The sequence below is a fragment of the Cololabis saira genome, chromosome 21 (assembly GCF_033807715.1).
Source record: "Cololabis saira isolate AMF1-May2022 chromosome 21, fColSai1.1, whole genome shotgun sequence".
NCBI classification, from domain to species: domain Eukaryota; kingdom Metazoa; phylum Chordata; class Actinopteri; order Beloniformes; family Belonidae; genus Cololabis; species Cololabis saira.
This window is the reverse complement of record NC_084607.1, coordinates 22,501,006-22,517,535: the sequence shown is the minus strand read 5'-3', so window position 1 is coordinate 22,517,535 and position 16,530 is coordinate 22,501,006. Positions and strand designations below refer to the sequence as shown.

Below are 16,530 nucleotides of genomic sequence, written 5' to 3'. Positions count from 1 at the left end.
TAGCAGAAAACCCCACTAAAACATGTGCAGCTGTAGGCAGTGTTTGTTTTCTTGCATTCGTACGTTATGAGGCTGACAGTGGAGCAGACTTGAAAGTCAAAACTACATTTATGGATATGTGAAAAAGAAAAATTACTTACTTACTCCTATCTATATAAGAAATATATTTCTTATCTTAGGTTTTCTGTGTCAGGACATAATTGAAAATCAGCTGGTGCTTGTCAGATTTTACATTAGATAAAAACAAACTGACCTGAACAACAAGTCATTACAAAAGTCAGAAAAGGGTTGAGCAGAAGCTGAGAATATTTGTTTTATTTGTGTAATGGCATTCTGGGAAAACAAAGAGGTACCCAGCTACATGATTTCAGTACCACAAACGTGTGACAAATGGTACCACAGAAATGCCCAGTTTTGTCGTACAAAAAACCCTATCATGTTCACTTTAATGCAGGAAACATGAGACCCTCTCTGGGGCTTTTGCTCCGTGCGCAATCTTCTCACAGTTATAATTGAGCACCACGGAGTGCTACTGATCTCAGAGTGGTTTTTTCCCCCCTCACTGTCAAAAGGCCGATAAATTCAGTGTTCGATTTCAACCATGACTGTGACAGTTTCTTTTTTCTTTTTCTTTTTTTTTTTAACGGGAATAGACAACTTTTTTTATAGTGTTGTCCTGGATCCTTGAGGGCCACTGCCTTACATGTTTTGGAGCTTGCCTTGCATCAACACACCTGATTCAACTGAACGGATTATCATCAGCTTATCATCAAGGTCTGCACAAGTCTGTTAATGACACAGTCACACGGAAACATCTAAAACATGCAGGACAGGACAGGGGACCAGACTTGAAGACCCCTGGTGTAGGCAGTCTCCCCAACATTTATTGGAATAAATAGACCTGTTCTGTGATTGTTTCATTTCTGTGTTTTTTTTTTTTATTTTTTTATTTTTTTGTTTGGTTCTGACAACAGTCAACAGTTCTTAGTTTTTAAACGTGACTCATACAAGACATTAGTACATAAGTGGTACATGCAAACAGTAAACAGAAACACAGCAACCACTATTAGCTCCTTCTATGTCGACATTCTTGCTCTAAATGGTTATTCTTCTGTTACTTTCTTTATTTTCTGTCATTCTCACCTTTTATGTGTTGCACAAGTGTCAAACTCCAGCCCTGAAGGCCAGTATCCTGCATGTTTTATGTATCTCCTTGCATCACTAAACCTGATTCAGATTTACAGTCATCATTAGCAAGCCATCAAGGTCTGCACAAGTCTATTAACGACACAGCCATTTGTATCAGGGTGGACTGAAGCAGAAAAACACCTAAAACATGCAGGACAGTGGCCCTTGAGAACTGGAGTCTGTCACCCATGATTTAATGGCTGTTGCTAATGGCTGTTGCTAATGGCCATGGTTGCACACTACTGCCACCAAGTGGTACGGAGTGGTAGTTTGCTTAGTCAATGGCTCCTACCAGGTCCATCAGGAGACGCGACAGCGGAAAGAGTGAAAGAGGAGGTCAACCCTGTTACATTCCAGCCTTCTAGGTTTTACCACAGACACCTGCTAATGGAAAATGTGACGAACCTCTGCCACTAAGGGTGCCTTTCCAACCGTACATAACACACAAAGTGAGAAGAAATCGGTTTGTTTCCTTTTTAGAAAAACACGAACATCCTCTGGTCCTCAGCAAGCTGCTGCGTTCATAGGAAGGACACCTGATTATTTAACAGCCTTGTCTGATGCTTTCCCCTGAACCCCTGCCCCCCCTTACCGATCCCCACCACCACAGACACCTGTTTTTTCTGTGGCATCAAATAAGCCCAAGTCATCATTCCAGTATCCAGTATCTAATGTTTTTCTACCTTATATTAAGACCTCGTAAGGGTCCACTTTTTTATGTATTGATATCTAAAGCTACCATTAACTATGCCACTTGTTTTCATGGGTTTAAGTGATAACACTGCCACAACCTTAGGGTGTAGATGTGACTGTCTTTTGCCTTTCTGTACTGATGGGAGAAACCATAAGATACGCAATGCAGCTAATGTCAAAAAGGTTCACAAGAGAGACAACGATGATAAAGTGCCTGATAGTAATGAGTCACAAGTGGCAGGTGATTCATTCTTGTCACACACATATTACGAATGAGAGTTTGGAAGCAATTCTGACAACTGTTTTAACATGCGGGATGCCTTGCTGTGTAATGATCTCAGATCAGATGTGCCTCTGATTTATGTTTCCCCGTAAAACCTCATATATCTTTAAGATGATCGTTTAATCACTTAACATTATGCTTGAGTTTGCAGTCAGTTGTTGTCCAGAGTTGATCAGTTAATGCAGCAGCAGCTTGTGCTATTCATGAACAAGATCATATCTGGGCTGCTAACAGGAAACACAGTGACTCTTCATTAAGCAATTTCTTCAGGACACAATGTTTGCCCTGAAGTCAGCTGCCACATTGTCTGCAGTGCCTGGACATTTGCTTCCCATTTGTCTCCTTGTTAGCTTTATTAAAGACTTTTAGCATGAGGGAAGAAGAAGTCACTTCGCCATGAAGTGAACAGCTTACATCCACAGTAACTGGAGCATAAAACTCCCGAGAATGTCAGTGTGATTTTTTTTATTTTTTGTAGGGTGTGTATATTGAAATGTTTTTGGACACTGCTTCATCACATGAGCATACATATCCGGGTTTATGCTAGGTGGAACCAGCTGGATCTGGCCATTGTGCTCCTGTCGATAATGGGCATCACTCTGGAGGAGATCGAGATCAGCTCTGCCCTGCCCATCAACCCCACCATCATCAGAATCATGAGAGTCCTGAGGATCGCACGAGGTACACTTGCTACACATTTAAGACATGCTCACACATGTGCATTGTTTTTCCACACTTCTTGCATTTAAAGGGGACCTATTATGAAAAACACGTTTTTTCTTGCTTTAACATATATAAAGTGGTCTCCCCTCAGCCTGCCTACTCAGAAAAGGAGGAAAGTAACCAAATTCTGCAGTGTCTGTACAGCCGCCCGGATGAGCCGTCTGGTGCTATGTGGCTTCTACGAGCCGTTCAGATTCTGCTCCCTTTCGTTACATAACGACAGGAGCGATGCGTGAAACCACGCCCACAACTAACTCCACCGGGCCGGAGCTTCAGCCATTTTTTCGTAGCGGTGTATCGCGTCATTCAGGCAGCCAATCAGCACAGAGTCTCATTATCATAGCCCCGCCCACTCAGAATCCCTCATAGATAATGAGGTTAGAGAATGGGAAGATAAAGACACGGCTCAGAGGCTGAATTTCTAATTTATTTAGCAAAAACAATCAAAAGCTTGTTTTTAAGACATTCAAGGCCTGTTTAAAATAGGTATTAGATGCCATAATAGGTCCCCTTTAAGTTTTATTGGTCTGATCTTGTTGTATGCTAAAATTAAAGCTATTAAACTGCAGCTAACTCACCTTTGCAAGTGAGTTAGCTGCATAGCAACTGGAATGTTTTGTTTTGCACATACATGCATGTGGATATGTCTCACAAAAGGCAACATTGTAGACTGACCTTTCCACAGTATAAGATTCTAATGTTGTATGTAATTAAACCACAGGGATTCCCCCCACTAAAATGTCCCTTATCTCCATTTCTATCACTGTGCAGTGCTGAAGCTGCTGAAGATGGCTACGGGAATGAGAGCTTTGTTGGATACAGTGGTCCAAGCCCTGCCTCAGGTACAACTCCCACACTTTCTTTTATTATTTTTCTTTCTTTTTTTGCCCACAATCACAAACACCACCTTCCTTAAGATAAAGTCTGCTGGTCAATAGTCAGCAGGGTGCATGCCCTGCCTCTCTTTTCCTCATGACATTTAGGCAGCTCATTCGTGTCAAAGACTAGGAGAGTGGATCACAAATGCATTCACATCATGCACTCATACACACACAAGCAACAAGCATGAGCACAATGTTGTTCTTGATTTCACTGTCAGTACTATACCTCCCACTGAGATCATAATCTGCTAGCAACAATTATTCCCACTGGGAAAAATATGTTTTTTAATCTTACTAACTTGTCTACAATTTTTTTTCTTTTTTTTTCTTTTCATGAGTAAATTCAGCATTTAACGCTATCACTGAGGATTTCTGCCTTAGCACCACCAACAAGCTCGTATGTTACACACAAAAGATTTGAACTAACCATCCGGACTACATGCTGGGCGGGGCTTTGCAGCTAATTTGCACGAGCTGTGGGGAACCAATGACATGAGCAGCAACTGCAAGAAACAAGAATTTCACAACGAGGTAGAGAAACAGCAGGAGCAAGAAGGAGATGGCACTGGATTCAGTTTATTTAGAGACACTGAAATGTAGTTTACGTACTTGAGATGACATCGGTGTACAGACTTGATTCTTCAGTAAACTGTCTTCCAAAATTGCTACTACTAAACTTCAACTTATAAAGTTAGGAGCTTTTTCAGACTGGTATAACACAACACTATACACAGAGAAGCTGAAGATACATAACAACCTGTCATAGGATAATGCACGATGCCTCAGTCCAAATTCACTTTGTGGTTATTCAGGTAGGAAGGAGGATAAATCTTGGGCTTCACTGTCAGTGTGGTCCTCTGTGTTTGGTTTTAATTTTAACTTTTTATGAGGCTGATATGAAGAATTGTTACTTTCATGGTCTTCTTTTTTTTATAAACTTTCTTTATTTCTTTATTTTTCTTTTGAATGGTTGGGCCACTGCTGCAGCTGACTTCAATCACAACTAGAAAATTGTAATTTCCAGCTTCTGTCAAAGAAAAAATGTAAAAGGCAGGCAATTAGAAATTGGATTTTTAAAATGAGATATAAACATTGGGGGGAAATGGAGGTGGACAAAGGTCTCTGACAATTATGTATCAAATATGATACATTTGGCAAAGGGTTAATTCTGAGCTATGATAAATCACCACAATATGTGGGTACAGATTAAAATGTTTCCCTTAAACTGGGTGGAAAACCCTTGTAAATCCCCCAAATTGTACATTTAATGTAACTACTTACCTGCAGCACCATCAAGATATTGTTATGAATCATCTTATTTCTCCGTATGAAAGTTTAAGGGACAAAAGCAAGCATATGTCTACTAAAATGTCTTAAAAGAACAAGTGTCCTCAGTCATGTATGTGCATGCACATATAAACACACACACACCTGGTTTGCTGATAAAGCCAGCAGAAGGAAATGGCCAGTGGACTGAAATGAGGGAAGGCGATGTAAAAACGAGCAGATTTCTTGTCTTACGGTTCTATTGATCTTTCTCTCATCAGCACTGAGCCTTTTGCTCTGTCCCAAAAGCAGCCAGGAGGTAATTAAAACTAGGACTAATTAAACAGTTCCAGGAGGTCTCTGTGTGTGTGTGTGTGTGTGTGTGTGTGTGTGTGTGTGTGTGTGTGTGTGTGTGTGTGTGTGTGTGTGTGTGTGTGTGTGTGTGTGTGTGTGTGTGTGTGTGTGTGTGTGTGTGTGTGTGTGTGTGTGTGTGTGTGTGTGCGTGCGTGTGTGTGTGTGTGTGTGTGCATATAGAGGAGCAGAAAATGTGAAAAAGAAAACACCACACCTGGTCTCAGACTTACCTCAGGTGATATAACACTGTGCTGTATTTCCCAGGGAAAATGAAATGGCAAGGTGCCAACTACATTTCATCAGATCACAAAGAATACTGAGGAAAGTATTGGCATTTCAAAAAAGGCTTCAAGACACGTCTTTACACAAGATCAGCCAAGTTCTTGACATTGCTAAGAGAGGACGAGAACAATAATGTACCTACTGTGGATTGCAGCAGCAGATCTATGGTAGAATAATAATTAATAGCATTAAAAACATATTTCCGAGCACCATAAGTCCTTGAGTCAGTTTAGTAGGTCCCGGAAAACATGGAGATGCAAAGAGGGATTCATTTTCAGCATATTTTTTTTTCATTTTGCTGAAATGTGTAAATGTATCTGGAAGGAACTGCTTCATGACTGTTCGATTTGGATCATATATGTCTGAATCTGAACATTTTGAGACAAATACAGATTTTCAGATTTTCCCTTGACTGAGATTTTTCCCCTACAACTGCTAATCATTATAAACCTCCTAAACCCCACCCCAACAGAGACCAGACCTCTACTTCAACCTCTTCTTATTTTGATAACTTAATTTGCACAAGGGCTTGTGCGTAATTACTTTAGAACAAGCCCCGTTATTGCCATAATGCTGATGCACTATTCTTCGACTGAACTGTAGGAATTAAAAAGCAAAAGTGAAGCACATTTAATGGAAAAATAGGTGGAGCCCTGAGACTTCTTCTTTGAATTGCATGGTGATAGCATCCAGCGCTTATGAGCAGCGGAGCAGTGGTGTTAGCAGTGTTTCATATCCCTGTAATGGGATTAGATTTGGCCCTGGGTGTTTACCGTGCAACATCATCATCTCCATTAAGTTGTGTTAACAGAAGGCTGTTTTGTGGTGGAACTGAGCCAAGTCCCCAAACCAGAAACTTTAAAATTCATAAAAGCATGAGGGGTGATTCTCAGAGGAGGTCATACTGCAGTCTACAGAACCAATATAGACAGGACTCTCAGAAAATTAGAATATTGTGATAAAGTTCTTTATTTTCTGTAATGCAATTAAAAAAACAAAAATGTCATACATTCTGGATTCATTACAAATCAACTGAAATATTGCAAGCCTTTTATTATTTTAATATTGCTGATTATGGCTTACAGTTTAAGATTAAGATTCCCAGAATATTCAAATTTTTTTAGATAGGATATTTGAGTTTTCTTAAACTTTCTTAATCACAATATTCAAATTTTCTGAGACAGTCCTGTGTATGTATATATATATATATATATATATATATATATATATATATATATATATATATATATATATGCCTTTTACAGTTTAATAATGGCAACTGCCAGTGTGAAAACCCTGTCCCAAGATGTCTTAAACTAATTTTAAAACAAAAAAACCCCTTTATGTTGAGGAGTATTCAAATGAGAGTTAAATATGCCATGCAGGGGTATCTACGAAATTGTAAAATAGAAACAGTAATAAGATTCAATTAGAGATGAGGATTTGCAGATTATTGTGCAACTAATTTTACGATCATCTGAAACGAATATGACAACATCCAGTATCAACACTGTTCATGAACTGCAGGTTAAGATTAAATTAATTTACATGTAACTAGTTTAATTTTGCAAGGCATAACCTCAGATCAGCTGCACTGTAGAACTTCACATCTTATGTTACACATTAAGTAGTAGATCGGAAGTAATACCGCTACATAACTTCAGATGTAATATTCTATATCTAAAAGTAAGTCTGAAGTTATGAAGATATGATACTTTTATAAGTTATAACGGTGTGTCTGGTACTTGGTCTCTGCATTCTGAGGCCATGTAAAGACACCGGTCATACTATAAAACAATGGACGAAGCATGAAATCGTGTGACTCGCTGGTTTTTGAAGGTTTTGAAGCCAATTTCTCTTTGTACTGAGCTCAGTCATGTCGCCCAGGTATCCAACAAGTTAACAGTTGCTATCAGCTTGCCGACTGTAAATCAAATCAATCATATTTATCCCCCTCAGGGTTGTCATGGGTGTGAAATCAAACTGAAACCAAAACCATTTTTTAACCACACTGCAAATGTGTTTATAAAGGTTAACATCTTAGCATGGGAGTCAACAGAGAATGACTCGCTTTTGGACCCATGCTCCAGCTGCCAGTCGAGGAACTGCAACCAATCTTAGTTCGACGTGAGCCTCAAACTGGAACTAAGATGGTTGGGGCTTGGTCACAATTAGATCATGTCAGTTTTTCGAGGCAAAACCTTTATTGCCATATAATGACTGCAATTGAATAACTTTAGGTAATGTGAGCAACGTTAAAAGCGTTGCTGTTTTGATTTGCCTTGGGACAAACGTAGAAATCCCTGTTTATTTTCAGGGTGTTAAGCTGGCAGCTAAATTCAAAGCAGACATTTAGCTCTATTTTGTTTAGATTTAGGAAATTGAATAAAATAAACTCAATTGTCTCGAATTTCAGGAGAGGCCTATCTGGAATCTGTATTTAAAGTACCTCTGACACATTGTTTTTTTTTTTTCTTTTTAAACGTTTTTGGCATGAACTCCATCAAACAAATGAAAGTTCAGAATCTTCTATTGTTTTTTTCTTGGTGCCGAAAGGAACAAATGTCTGAGCTCTGGTTCCTTTTGCAACTGATACTCTACAGCCATTGGCTCATCTGTGTTTGAGGGGCGGGTCTTACCGGTCAGTTGATGCTTAATTATTCAGACAAGAGTATGATAATAGGTGTGTGTTTGTGCATGTCTTGCAGGTGGGTAACCTGGGCCTGCTCTTCATGCTGCTGTTTTTCATCTACGCCGCCTTAGGAGTAGAGCTGTTTGGAGAACTTGGTAAGTTTGAATGCCATCCAATTGCACGATATAACATCACAAAATGTCAGGATACATTAAATCAATTTACTCTTAAGATATTTGAGGATTTAAACTCCCATATAATGCTATAGTCTCAATAACAGCAGCAACAACACTAGTAATATGTAATAGTAATAACAATCCTGAAAATGTATTCTTGGTGGATTCATTCTTTTTCACTTATCCGTGGGTATATATAGTCACATAATCGTGACATTTTTTTCTCTGCCGATCCTGTATTCCTTTTCAAAGTGCTGTCTTTACAGCTATTCGTGACAACCATTAGGGCTCCATCCCACTATCCAGTATTATGAAACATCAGCACTGTCCTAAAATATCCACATTCAGGTTGGAAGATATTTCTTTCCAACTGTCACATTTCTCTCGTGTGCTGCAGCTGCAGCCCTTTGCAGGAGAAGGGATTAGCTGCTAATGCAAGGGTCGCTTTTTTCTAAAGATGGTCTTATGGTTGAAGCTGCAAAACATATACATTGTTTGATCGCACTGATATTGATTTATAAAGGAGTTGTTTCAACACTGGATTGACTTGTTTGGTTGGTCTTTCAGGCGGCTCAATGAAAGAAATAGTGCTTGCCTCTGGTTGCTTTTGAGAACAATGTCCCAATAAGTGTTGACTGTCAAAACTCACATCTTCTTTCTCTATCATTACCTGTTCCCTGTCATTTTTCTTTTGCTCCTGTCACCTTTTTTTCCCACATATAACCCTTGTCTCTCTTAATTTTACTCCATCCACTTAAATCACTCTCGCACTCAGTTTGCAATGAGGACTACCCATGCGAAGGCATGAGTCGTCACGCTACCTTTGAGAACTTTGGTATGGCCTTTCTCACCTTGTTTCAAGTCTCCACGGGCGACAACTGGAATGGCATTATGAAGGTACAAGCTCCTTCAATAAACTTTCCGGTGTTTTATTTTTTCATTTTTTGGCTTTTTTGGCTTTTTGTCTCATTCTTTCCTAAACGTATGGTATATAGAGTTAATTGCCTGCGGTAGCAGACAAATTTCTATAAGTGTATATAACGAGAGGGTGGAAAAAAGACTGACTTGACAAGAATTAGAGCGATGAGGGAGAAACTCTGTTTCTCCGAACCTTCTCCTTATCAAGATACTCACTGATGAGAAGGAATATAGTGCAACTCAGCACAGGGATCACTCCTCACTGAAGGGAAGGGCAGTGACTGCCTCATTGCACAAACACACAGAAGGACCAATTTCCCCAGAACCAACATCCACTACCACCAGCTTCTGCCTCTCTTCCACACACATATGCAGTGAACGATGCAGAGCTGTCGCTAGAGCAGGTTGGCACATACTCTACGATAGCAGGCATGAAACAAGCCAGCAGGCAGCAGATGCTACCCCTCAGAGTAAACATCTGCCTTTATAGACTTTAACTTACTACCTGAGTTGTGACAAAGGTTTTATAGATGCACGTGATCCTACATTATGTTATGTTTCAATTATGATAGTAAAGGAAGGATATAATGGGGGAAAGTGCACTGGGGAGAAAGGGAGGCACCAGTGAACTCTGCTGGGAAAAGGGACAAGGGGTTCAGAAAGAGTAGTTATTACGGTTTCTTCTTTCCAGAGGGACTTGGGAATAAAAAGTAAAGTGTGATGGGAGTATAGCATGAGAGAGTCTGTAAGAAAATAGGATATAAATGTATGAGGGAATATGATGAGATGGGGGTGTATAATGAATTGGGAGATATTTGTTAAAGAACAAAGTGTCTAAATGTCATGCTAAGTTAGATAGGAAAGACCAGCTTCACCTCATAGGACTGAAAGTTGTGTGTGTCTGGTCACAGCTTGGGTGAGATATGCATACTTCCTCCAGAAAACACTTGTCACTTTGGTTTTGCTGCAACAACAAAAAATCCACAGTGAGCCGTTTAACCAGAGTGGAAAAAATGTAGCTGTCATTTCCTGGAAACAACAAAAATATATAAGAACCAGTGGCTATTTTGGATATAAGTAAGATGGATGGATGGATGGATGGATGGATGGATGGATGGATGGATGGATGGATGGATGGATGGATGGATGGATGGATGGATGGATGGATGGATGGATGGATGGATGGATGGATGGATGGATGGATGGATGGATGGATGGATGGATGGATGGATGGATGGATGGATAGGCCTAACTGACTTAAATGAAAAGCACATCCAGGTTAAAAGCAGAACAAGGGTACAGCTTCATAAATCATGAATCCCCTCTCAGAAAGATGAATGATATTAAACTTAAAAAGGCACTTCAAATTTCCACCCAACCATTATGACTGAAACAAGTAACCAACACTGTGACTGAGATGCAGTGCAACAGAGGCTATATGAATCATGGACTCACATCTAGAGTTTCATTTAGATCACAGATAGGTAACAAATCCCTGACCTTGTGAAGTGGTGCTCACTTCCAGGGGTGGAAAGTAACGAATTACATTTACTCACGTTACTGTAATTGAGTACTTTTTACGAGTAATTTGTAATTTTCTAAGTAGTTTTTGAAATATGTAATTTTTACTTTTACTCGAGTACATTTTGACCCAAGTATTTTACTTCGCTACATTTGAACCCCCTCACGTTACTGAGTACAAAATTTATGGTGAAGGCACGCCGATGTTTCCCAGTGTCCAGCCGCGGTACTGCAACAAAAAATCCCATGGGGCCCAGAAAGCTTTTTTCCCATAGACCGCAATAGTAAAAGAGAAGCCTCTAAAACTGTTCACAGGACACCTCCAGCTGTAATCACCGGCAATTACTAATCTTTGTATTCTATATTTTTAAGTCATGGACTTTATATCCGTCAAAAATGTTTTATAACGGCCAGAAAAGTCAAAGAAAAGTCTCTTTCTGGGCGTGACGTCACGGCTGTGTCCGTGCACTCCACGGATGTATTATATTAATATATATTATAAAATTATATTAATACATTAATAATATACTTAATACTATACATGTAATAATATACATTAATTCATATATTATATTAATACATATTATATTAAAACTCACGTCATTGCCCCGGGGCATGATGGGAGGTCCCAGAGCATCATTGATTAAAACAACTTGTGCTGGATTTGATTCGTGACTCATCCTTTTTTTGCATTAAATAACTGAAAGTAACTTTTACTCAAATTACATTTTAAATGAAGTACTTTTGTACTTTTACTCAAGTACATTTTTAGATGAGTACTTTTACTTTTACTTTGAGTAGAATTTAAGCAAAGTAAAGATACTTTTACTCAATTACAATTTTTCAGTACTTTTTCCACCTCTGCTCACTTCATGCTGACAGAAACAACAAAGTTTATTTGATATAAACATCTATTTAGCTGTGTGCTATAGCTGAAGGCTCAAATCATCTGCGTCCAATTCAGCTCATTCTGAGAGTCCCTACTGTTTAGCTCCTCTCGGAGACGTGCACATGCGCTTGAAACGTCAAGAAGAAACAGAGTCTCAGGATTCTCTCAAGAGGCTCTTACACTGAACTGAAATGAAACCACACAGATGAAGCACTGCAGCAGTGGAGCTCCTGTATAAAGATGGCTTCAGCTGTTATGTACTGTATGCAGATGACAAAAAGGGAGAAGAGGCAGATGATGGGAAGATTACATTGTTGAGCTCTTGAATTAACCTTTTTTCACTGATGTTAAAACTGCTAAATCGGAACTCCTGTGATCTTTGGGACTGACAAATGAAGCATACAGTTTCCTTCTGCTCCAAAACAGTGCAAAAACTCCTAGTGTTTGTTTACCAGGCCTCCTACACCCAGCAGGGCTCCAGGCAAATTGTGAAGGGGAAATAAATATGTGTGTGTTTGTGTATTCACTGATGCCCAAACAGTTAGTGAGGGTTGTAGGAAAATAACATATAAAGGGAAAACAGCGAACAGGATTTTCTGAAAGTACAGTATATATCTTTTTAATGGTTAAATCAATAGCTGCAGAAACGCTTTAAATGTACATTACTTTTATTTTTTCATGTGCTCCACCAACTTTGTCTATTTCCTGTTTCTGCATCTTTTCACTTTTGCCTTCTCAGTTTTTCCTGACCTCCTCTCTCGTCTTCTGCCTCTCTAGGACACATTGCGGGAATGCCCACCAGATCACAACACAGACGTGGACTATGCCTGCAATCCGAGCCTTCAGTTTATCTCGCCCATGTACTTTGTCTCCTTTGTGCTCACCGCCCAGTTTGTGCTCATCAATGTGGTGGTGGCCGTGCTGATGAAGCACCTGGACGACTCCAACAAGGAGGCCCAAGAGGAGGCGGAGATGGATGCGGAAATTGAGCTGGAGCTGGCCCAGGGCACCCTCTGTTGCATGGGCACCCCCAGTTGCGGGGTCGGAGGCATGGACAAAGGACTACTCGCTGGCGGGCCGGACCCCGGAGCAGCAGGGGCGAAAAAGGACAGAACAGGTGCCAGAGGGGAGAAGGGGGAAGCATTGAAGAAAATGCGACACGTAGTAACGACTGGGAACCAGGGACCTTACAGCTTCCACGATTCCAACCAGACCTTATACTCACCAGCACAGGTGAGTATTCCTGTGTGGGTGTGAGTGGAAGTATATTTATATTTGCTGAGTGATAGTGTGAAAGGCTTATTTTGGGTGTTTGGGCTTTGTGGGCGAGAGTGTTTGTGCAAGCAGGGGCGTCTGAGCCCAATTACATAACCTGGTCGATCAAAGCTGAAAAGTCAAAACATGAATTATTCAAATCTATTGTCACAACTGCTATACCTGGAATAGTGTTATAAGATGTTAAACTGACCAGCACTTTGATGTAAAAAAGGATAATTTGAAATTCTGCCAGCCAGAAGCAGTAGACAGATTGACATGTCTGTTTTAACTAGAGAGCTAGGGTCTGTGATTTTTCTGAAAAGCTGCGGTTGGTTAGAAATCTGCTACGGTGCTTAATATCCCCACATATTTAGTGTCCACTCTTGCCACTCCTAACAACTACAATATTAGGGAAAAACACTTTTCTCTAACTCACAACATGATGCAGTTCTACTCCATGCACAGCAGTATAAATAAATAGCAGTAGAAAGTATAAAATAATTCATATAAAGAAGTAGATATAATAAGTTGATGTAGTACTGCTTCCAGCTGAATGTGTTGGAAAAGTTGGCCCTGAACTACATACATAAACAAATTTGTTGGTACCCTTCCTAAAAACAAAGAAAATCACACAATGATCACTGAAATAATTTGAAACTGACAAAAAAGTAATAATAAATAATAATTTCCCGAAAAACTGAGTTACGAAAATCAAACATTGCTTTTGTATTGTAATTTAACAGAATCAGAAAAAGAAAGAAAAACTGCTAGAAAAAATAATGGAACATTATTAATAATAATAATGGAGGCCATCGCTGTAATCGAGGGATTTCTGTAACTCTCAATGAGACTTCTGCACATGTAAACAGGCACGTTGGTCCACTCCTCACAAGCAAACTGCTCCAGGTGCCTCAGGTTTGATGCATTTCTTCTACAGACTGCATGACAGTCTTGAGATTTCATTGTACCTGCATAGATTCAAGACACCTTCTGCCAGATGCAGCAATGCAGCTCCAGAACATAGCTGAGCTTCCACCATGTTTCCTACTAGAAGCCCTGTGTGCTTCAATTGAAAGTCTTATTTTTGTATTTATGAACACAGAGCTAATGTAACTTACCAAAAAGCTCCAGTTGCATCTAGTATTCATCTTTCATATCAACACAGAGTGTAGTCTGGGGAACATCAAGCTGCTTGGAGATGGTCTTCAAACCCTTACATGAAACATTCTTGTCTATAATTTTCTTTCTGATCTTCTGAGACAGAGTTTTTGCTTTCTCTAGTCCATGTTTAGTCTTCTGCACACTATGACACCAAACAGCAGTGACGACTTTTAACCCTAGAAATAGTCCAATTTCTGACTTCAATATTAATGACATTTATGATGCTAATTACACGACACGTTTTTGTTGCTAATATCACTAATGGGAAAGTATTTTCAATCTATTCTTGGGTACCATCATTTTTGTCCAGGCCAGTTACATGTTTTGTTGTAACCTGTTAAGCTCCAGCCTATTTTGAATTGGGGAACCCTGGAGTGGAACGAGTTAAAAATGATTTTGTTGAACCACATTTCAAAAGCAAGTTCATTTTTATTGTTATTTCTTACAACTTTTGACCATTGTGAGTTTTTCTTTCTTTATGGGACGGGTACCAACAGATTTGTCCCAGCTGTATGTTCCAGTAAAAGATTATGCGACAGTTCTAGCCAATGAAGTCATACAGTACATGGGCGTAGACATTTTCAAAGTATGCAGCGTTTTAGTGTAGCTAAACCAAAGAAATGTGATTGGTTGTTTATCTTATAATGCAGGCACATCTAAAGCAGCACCTGTCAAGCATCAACGCAACTGTTCTGTGTGAGCATATGACAAGAGAAAAGCGTCGCTAAAACAGACATTCAAAACCAGTCACAGCAGCACTGGCAACAGCTGTTAATGTTCATATTATGTTCATATTATACAACCCCTTTTTCTGCTTACCAACTCAAAGTTGTGTTGAGTTTAGATTTTTATATATTGCAGCTGCTTCTCAAAAAGGTGACATTTATAGCCAGTCACAGTAGCACTTTCAACCACAAAATACATCTGCTAACATTCATGCATTCTTAAAACAATCTCATTAAAACAATCTCAATCTCAACTGCTTGTAAGTCACTACAAATTAACTCTGAATTGATTGTGTCAAGATCTTTCTTTACAGATAGTTAAGCACAAGCTTTTTTACCAGCTAACTCATGTTAGCAAACACTAGTACTAGACTCTGCAGCTAATCTAGTATCCTGATCTGCAGGGTTTTGGCACGTAGATGTTTATTACAACTACGAACCCCAAGTAAAACTTGCTTTAGCCAGAAATATTTGATTACGAAAGTCTTGCCAAGTTTGTATGCGTGCATGGAGCTTGCAGCATAATCATTAAAACTAGGTTTTACTGGTACAATGCCAAGAGCTTTTAATATCTCTTATAAAAAAAAAATTCTACTCCACAAAAAATGGGTTGTGGTAGTTTCAGCAAGAAATTAAATATATGTTCATCCATGTTTGAGGGTAAATATGTGCTGGATTAGCCTGTCAGACTGCCTTTTTCCTTTATACACTGATAATCCATTAGTCTATCAAGAGAAAATTAAATATTTAAAGCTGGAAGAATACAAAAGCAATTATGCTCATAATTTATGTGTAGTGTTTCAAGTGTGCCAAACAGAATCAGACAGATTCATTGACTAGTTTCCTTTTTGTAAAATATATGTATAGTTTTTGTATAATTTATCACAAATATACAAAACATTTCCGGTTTTTGCTTGAGTATTCTCAGTCTTTCAGTGACTTTGCAGTGGGGGTTAAACATTCACTCGAAGACAAGAGAAAGAGTATTAAAGAAAGAAAGGAAAGGAAAGAAAGGATAAGGCCACAGTTAAATACCTTCCGAAAGCTAGCAGACAGGGAAATAACATTTTGCAGGTCAAAGATAAAACTAGGCCGTAAATTCTCAAATCATCTTTGTAGTCATAGCAACTTCTAGTGTCAGTAAGTAGAGAAGAAACATTTTAATCACTTATGCAGACACTTTTTTCATTTAAGCTTTATTAACCTCTCAATACTCGCATAAGACTGTGTGCTTTTACAGACATATGTTCACGGGTTAATCATAATTTCACCGCCTACATCTGTGTGTGTGAGAGAGTCACCAGAGACGAACCCTGCCGTTGTGAAATCGCTAACGACAGAGTGATATCCACACGGATACACACATAACCATGACTCACCCGCTGCCATAAGGACTTTCACCTTTGTGGAGCTAATCTTGGCTGCATGGAGCCATTTTTAGTTCGGTGTTGGCTGACAAAGGAACTTAATGCAGACCAGGGAAAAAACAGACTGGCAGCATCCTCCCCCACTTTTTTCTATCTCAATCCTTCTCTCCCTGCTTCTCTGTCTCACCCGTGATGCAGTAAGGGATCAAACAGA

The 16,530-nt window shown here is 39.4% G+C and overlaps 1 protein-coding gene across 1 annotated transcript in view; it reads left to right on the top strand.

Moving 5' to 3' along the window:
* Positions 1-16,530, top strand: part of cacna1ia (calcium voltage-gated channel subunit alpha1 Ia) — a 202,012-nt gene that overhangs the window by 163,151 nt on the left and 22,331 nt on the right. The window contains exons 28-32 of the mRNA XM_061712565.1: positions 2,712-2,845; positions 3,659-3,729; positions 8,379-8,457; positions 9,254-9,375; positions 12,584-13,039. Coding sequence (XP_061568549.1) covers positions 2,712-2,845; positions 3,659-3,729; positions 8,379-8,457; positions 9,254-9,375; positions 12,584-13,039 — 862 coding nt within the window. The remainder of the gene's footprint in view (positions 1-2,711; positions 2,846-3,658; positions 3,730-8,378; positions 8,458-9,253; positions 9,376-12,583; positions 13,040-16,530) is intronic.